General features: G+C 44.1%; 1 protein-coding gene across 2 annotated transcripts; it reads left to right on the forward strand.

The window, feature by feature from the left end:
- Positions 1-1,999: 1,999 nt before the first annotated feature.
- Positions 2,000-6,118, forward strand: TXNIP (thioredoxin interacting protein). Of its 2 annotated transcripts, XM_068966504.1 has the most exons (8): positions 2,000-2,491; positions 2,983-3,055; positions 3,169-3,316; positions 3,525-3,627; positions 3,761-4,017; positions 4,122-4,278; positions 4,390-4,541; positions 4,668-6,118. In XM_068966504.1, the coding sequence occupies exons 1-8, from the start codon at positions 2,242-2,244 to the stop codon at positions 4,701-4,703; spliced, it is 1,176 nt and encodes a 391-aa protein (XP_068822605.1). In that variant the 5' UTR covers positions 2,000-2,241; the 3' UTR covers positions 4,704-6,118. The 2 variants fall into 2 exon arrangements, with proteins under 2 accessions (XP_068822605.1, XP_068822604.1); XM_068966503.1 differs by having other exon boundaries at positions 4,390-6,118.
- Positions 6,119-6,589: the final 471 nt, after the last annotated feature.

The following is a 6,589-nucleotide window of genomic DNA, read 5'->3' on the forward strand; positions in this document are numbered from 1 at the left end:
ACAATTAAACATTTTAAAATTACTTTAGTGAGAGTCTCACCTTCCCTGCTCTACCTACTTCAACCAATATTGCTGACCAACTAAAAACAACTCAGGCCTTATTGGTTAACTTTCTTAAACAGGGTGCCGCCTCAAAACCACACATCCTAAGGATCAACATGTTCCCCTTTTTGTTCTGGGGGTTGGTCCTGTGGGTGTGTGTTTTCCAGTAGTCTTGATGCCTGATTCTTGAGCTTGCTTAATAGTGCAGTTGGGTTGTAACTTGTTAGCCTTAGGGTGTCAACCCAGTTAGGGTGTGCAAGAGCAAGTAAGAAGGATCCTTCACAGCAGTGAATAGCCATCTTCTTGCTAAGAGGGCAGGATCTCTATATATTCTAATGCTTCTTGTTTACTTCCTCATCTCAGTCTTGGGAACACTGTCTTCCTCTTTCTAGCACAAGAAATGAGGTAATAATCTCCTGATTCTCCAACCCATGGGGAGGAACTCAGGAATCAAAGAAAAAGGAGAAGAATTTCTGTATCTGTGCGCACAAGTCTTTCTTACTGCATCTCTGAAAAATTTCTCAGGAGTCAGCTCCTAAGGCACCTCACCCCCAGCTAGGGAAAAACCCATCTGACAGAGAGCCAAATAACACAGGATGAAGAGTCAGGGTTTCTTTTAGCTTTAACATACAGTGTGCTAACGATCCTTCTGTCTTTTCTTCCCTTTCTTACCTATTTCTAAACAGTTTAGGGGAAAAAAAACTTTCCAAAGACTGCAGAATGGTTCCCTCAAACAGAAATACGGCCATCTTTCCCTGACACTTTCCCTCTGACGTTGACAACTTTCCTGCTTTTAACTAACTTGAAGGCTGTGAGGAGTGTGGGCAGCAGATTTAGAGGTGTATCTCTGATTTAGTAAGTTGGAAGGGGGAGGAAGACGAGACAGTTAAAATAACTCAGGAAAAAGATGACTAGAGTGAAGCTTTTTTTTTTTTAATTACTTTCCTGGAGAAGCAGGGAGTGAGATACTCAGAGCCCAAAGAACACACTTTAACGAAGAGGTAATGAGGTAACTGAGAGAACATAAATAAAGTGTTCCCTAACTCTGCAGATCAGGGACTGAAGAGATGACGGGATAAGTGGCAGGATGTGGATACGCCCGTACTGTACCAGTCCAGAGAACAGAGAGAACCGAGTGGAGGACGCGGGGGCAGAGGCACACGGACCGGAGCCCCCAGCCTCCAGCCCAGGGGGCTAGAAAGGGAGTGGGGGATGGCTAATCAGTCCCATATATCCACTTTGCTGTGACCGCTGAAGAGAGGTTAAAAATTTATGACAAGTTCTCTTTTCCTTCCCACACAGCCGGGATTTTTTATGAGGGGAGCGGGGAGGAGCAGGGGGTTGTTTGTTGATTTTTGAGAGATGCGGGGCAAGAGAAGGACAAAGCGGATCTTCCTCAACAGTAACGACTGCACTCCCTGTCCTCCGCCCCATCCTCAAGTATTCTTGGAGCTCTGGGATTGTTTTTCACACGACTTGCGATTTGTGAGCCGGGAATAAACAGTCACCTCTAAATTAATTACACTGGCTGAGGTTAGGCATGGAATTCCATCATAAGCACATTTTCCTTTTACCTCAAAATAATAGCTACCACTCCAAAAGCATCCACACCCGCCCTTCGAAGACCACTGGCCTCGGATAGATTTTGGGGTCAGTGAAGCAGTCCTTCCTTGGGCACATCGGAAGCCGCCCCATAGCCCCTCCGCCCCCTCCTCCCAGCCCCGCAGCGATGCACAACAACCGTTTTCCCCGCCAGGAGCACACTGTGTCCACGCGCTGCTGCGACCTCGCTGATTGGTAGGGCTCCTGGTAAACAAGGAGCGGGCAGCCAATGGGAGAGCTGTGCACGAGGGGAGCACGAGCCTCCAGGCCAGCGTTCGCGTGGACCTGCCTGCCGGGCTACTATATAAAGCAGTTTCCGGCTCTCAGTTGCAAACTATCGTTTCGTTTTCTGAGGTGGAACGCTTTAAGCCTTCCCGCCGAGATCCGGAGCTGTCCTCCAGCTGTTAGAAAGAAAGAGCTTATTTTTCTTTTGCAATCTCTTGATACAACTCGCGGCTTACATTTTTGGGTGGACGTGTTTTCGAAAATTCAGTAGAGAACTGAAAAGTGAAAAAGTTTTAACTTACAGCAAAAGGTCCTTTGATTGAGAGTTTTGTTTTGTCCTCATTTTTAACTCTTAAGCAGACCCAGCCCAACATGGTGATGTTAAAGAAGATCAAGTCTTTCGAGGTAGTTTTTAACGACCCCGAAAAGGTGTACGGCAGTGGGGAGAAGGTGGCTGGCCGGGTGATAGTGGAAGTGTGTGAAGTCACTCGAGTCAAAGCTGTCAGGATCCTGGCTTGCGGAGTGGCCAAAGTCCTGTGGATGCAGGGATCCCAGCAGTGCAAGCAGACGTTGGACTACTTACGCTACGAAGACACGCTTCTCCTGGACGACCAACCAGCTGGTAAGTGACCCAACTGTTTGCTGGAGGGTGAAAGCGGATTCAAGAAGAGAATTGGTACAGATAAAGCCCACACTGTAGATCCTAAATTGCTCGGGTTGTGGGGTTTGAATTTTGTGTGGCTTCTTTATCTTTTTTAGCTTTAACTTGCTAACCCCTACCCCCACCCCCAAAAAAGGGTGATTTGTGCAACTTCTCAGGGTGCTGTGTTCTGCGGGTGATTCTGAGGGATGTTGACTCAGCTATTGAAAGGTTTTTATGTCTTAATAAATTGCTTGTTCTTTGCTTGCTTCTTGTTTGAGATGATGATAGGTTGAGCCTTTCAGCACTGCAGGGCTTTGCAACTTTTTGCTCAGCGAATGCATCAGAATCTCATTTAAGAACCTAAGGGGTTCTGCATTACTCTTGCACGCTGCCCAAGAATTCCTTATTGCATAGAGGCATTTTAAGTGTAACAAGAAACCTAGAAGCTTCTCCTTTTTCTCTTCCTTTAGGTGAGAATGAGATGGTGATCATGAGACCTGGAAACAAATATGAATACAAGTTCGGCTTTGAGCTTCCTCAGGGGTAGGTAACTAAATGCATCTGTGATCTTATCTGTCTGTAAAAATCTTCCGCTCTTTTGATCAGTTACTCTTCTTGGAGAGCATTTTTAAATTGTTTCCTTTTTCTTGATAAAGGCCTCTGGGAACATCTTTCAAAGGAAAATATGGTTGTGTGGACTACTGGGTGAAGGCTTTTCTTGATCGTCCCAGCCAGCCAACACAAGAGACAAAGAAAAACTTTGAAGTGATGGATCTAGTGGATGTCAATACTCCTGATTTACTGGTGAGATTCATTTTAAAAGTCTCTTCTTCTGGGTTTCAGAGATAAGTAGTTAGGTTTTCAGGGCATTAAAGTGAAGCCCGTCAGGGAATCAAGTCCTTAAGTCATCGAGGTGGTAGAGAAAACTACCTACTTTAAGCAGTGGAAAGAGAAGCAGAGAAAGGATCTCTAGAGATTCTCAAAACGTCTTTTTCCACTTCATTCTATATAGGAACCTGTGTCAGCTAAAAAGGAGAAGAAAGTTTCCTGCATGTTCATACCTGATGGGCGGGTGTCTGTCTCTGCACGAATTGACAGAAAAGGATTCTGTGAAGGTAAAAATCTAGTGCTGAAAATGAGGGACCCTTAAAACAGAAACTGTGGGTTTGGGAGTAAGGGCAGGAGGCAGGAACAGATTAAAAGTCATGGATTGCACTGAGCATCAGTTTTCATCTTTCTCATTGCCAGGTGATGAGATTAACATCCATGCTGATTTTGAGAATACGTGTTCCCGCATCGTGATCCCCAAAGCTGCCATTGTGGCCCGCCACACTTATCTTGCCAATGGCCAGACCAAGGTGCTGACGCAGAAGTTATCATCAGTCAGAGGCAATCATATTATCTCCGGAACCTGTGCATCATGGCGTGGCAAGAGCCTTCGAGTGCAGAAGATCAGGCCTTCTATCTTGGGCTGCAATATCCTGCGAGTTGAATACTCCTTACTGGTGAGTGGGTGGATGGGGTTGGAGAAAGAAATTGTTCATTGGTCTAAACGATAGTGGTGTTTCTCCAGATTTCTAGCCTAACAAACTGATGTCTTCCTTTCTAGATCTACGTTAGCGTCCCTGGCTCCAAGAAAGTCATTCTTGACCTGCCCCTGGTTATTGGCAGCAGGTCAGGCCTCAGCAGCCGGACGTCCAGCATGGCCAGCCAAACCAGCTCCGAGATGAGTTGGGTAGACCTGAACATCCCAGATACCCCAGAAGGTGAGCCAGACACCTGCTCTCATTTTTTTCCCTCTGGCCTGGGTGGGTTTGTAAAATTGTGGTTAGGCTTTTCTTGGCTGGGCTTCTTATCTCCATGCTTTCCCTCTCTAGCTCCTCCTTGCTATATGGATAGCATTGCTGAAGATCACCGGTTGGAGAGCCCCACTACTCCTCTGCTAGATGACACAGATGGTTCTCAAGACAGCCCTATTTTTATGTATGCTCCTGAGTTCAGGTTCATGCCACCACCTACTTACTCTGAGGTGAGAATTGTCATTTACCACTACATTTGTCCTAAGCCTTTTATAGGAAGTTAACTTCTTGGGATTGCCAGACTGGATTGTGTTTTTTCTTCCAAACTAAAATACTCTTTCTTTTCTTCCTCCCAGGTTGATCCCTGCATCCTGAACAACAACGTGCAGTGAGCATGTGGAAGAAAAGAAGCAGTTATACCTACCTGTTTCTTTTCATCTCTCTTCCTGGACTCTTTGATTTTTTAGAGACTCAACAGTCTCCGCAGTGGGGTACAGGTCCACCCCAGCCTCTGACTCTCCAGTGTAGGAGGTGATCAGCAGGCAATCTCCTGGGCCTTAAAGGGTGCATACTCGTCCTCAGCCAGCGAGATGACGTGATACAGAGTTTTTTGCTAGATGGGTTTAAAAACACATTAGAAAAAAAACTTCTAAGGCCCATCCCATTTTCTTGAATCTCTTCGAAAATTGAGGCATTTTCAGTAGTTTAAGTAAGGGGTAGAAATGGCATCCTGGAATGGTGTTCCCACGGTTAAATTGAGGGGATTATATAATAGAGATATTGTTATAACAATAGATCTTGAACCTCTGCCATGTGGAGGAGAGCCAATTTAGCAAACTAAGAAAGTGAAAAGAAAAAATGGTCATGGCCAAAACTTTGGGTAAAGGATATTCTTAAAATCATTGTTCCCCACTGTTTGTACACTTAACAGAAAAAGAAAAGCCCTCCAGAATTGATTGGGTTTGGACTCTAGAGCAAGCTTCCCATGTGAATTAAAGGGGAGGAGCTTTAAGTTTCATTGTTTAGAAAGTAGTTTTAATCAGTCATAAAGCAGTAGTAACTGTGCCCCACCAGAGGTCTTAAAAGCCATTTTTAGAGCTTGTTGCACTGTGTTCTCCTGTTGGCAAACATTTTTATGTGGGAGAATGTTTTTTTTTTTCTTGTGTGACTCCTTGGAATTGATTCTGAGGCAATGTCCTTAGCACTTTAGTTTGTGTCAAATTTGGGGTTTTTTCCTTTCTCAGATGTAAGCTAAAACTGGTCTACTATGTCTCTAGGGGTAAGCACAATGACAGGGAAAAAAAAGTGTTCCTGCTTTTGAGACTTTGTCCCAGTGTACGGAATTCTGCATTTCTGACACTGATCACGTGAGAAGGGTTGCTGCTATCAGCCTTGCCCACTGTGACTTCTCCAAACCCAAGGAGGAACCCTAGATAAAATGCCCCAACACTGTGATGAGAGCATCCAGATGTTGCCATGAGAAACCAGAAGGCAGATCTTCACAGAAGCCCCAAGGGCTCACTTCCTGCCCAGTGTTAGGAGACAGGGTTGTTGACAGCCCCTGTTTCACTGCAGCCTCTAGCACTTGGTCAGTCACTCTCCGACTTAGCACTTTGTTCACTGTCCTGTGTCAGAGCTCTGAGCTCTATCTACCCTTTTCTGAAAAAGTATGTGGGCTGAAGGTGGTTTCGTTTTTTGTTTTTTAATTGTATATCTTTTTGTATGAGAAAAACTATATTTTGTACTTAACCAGATATATTTTTCACCCCAGGTGGGGGTATTCTTTGTAAAAAAAAAAAAAGAAAATAAAAAGTTTTTTAATGGCAAAAAAATGTTTCTCTTCTTGTCTGTAAGATAATATTGAAGTTATTAGAAAGAAAATGTGCCTTAAGGAGCTTTCCCCCTTACTTCACAACTCAGATTGTTGAAAACCCTATAGAGAAACCATTTCTTACTGATCCTAAGGACTATGGTCAGAATGGGGGTGAGGAGGGAAGGAATTTGAGCTACATTGTCTTTTGTCCAAACTTCAGTGAATAGTGGGGTCTTCTGGTGGTCTGATCTGGTTTTCTACATCTTTAGTTAATCATTACTAAATTTCTTCAGCTTTGGAGTATATAAGGCTTTTTTTGTTTGTTTATTTGTTTAATGAGCTCCTGAAATACAGAGAAATGAATTTTGTAAGGGCATTTGGGAGGAAAGTGTTATGGTACTTTTATTTCTTATTTTGGTTTCATCATAGTTTCTTGCCAGTAAAAATGTGGTTTATATGTAGGAA

Source organism: Capricornis sumatraensis, chromosome 2, assembly GCF_032405125.1.
Source record: "Capricornis sumatraensis isolate serow.1 chromosome 2, serow.2, whole genome shotgun sequence".
Classification (NCBI taxonomy): domain Eukaryota; kingdom Metazoa; phylum Chordata; class Mammalia; order Artiodactyla; family Bovidae; genus Capricornis; species Capricornis sumatraensis.

Excerpts from the sequence above, each read along its gene's own strand:
- TXNIP (XM_068966503.1), top strand. The coding sequence starts at position 2,242 with ATGGTGATGTTAAAGAAGATCAAGTCTTTCGAGGTAGTTTTTAACGAC. Across the intron at positions 3,317-3,524 it reads TCAATACTCCTGATTTACTG|GAACCTGTGTCAGCTAAAAA; the intron begins GTGAGATTCATT and ends CATTCTATATAG. Across the intron at positions 4,018-4,121 it reads GAGTTGAATACTCCTTACTG|ATCTACGTTAGCGTCCCTGG; the intron begins GTGAGTGGGTGG and ends CTTCCTTTCTAG.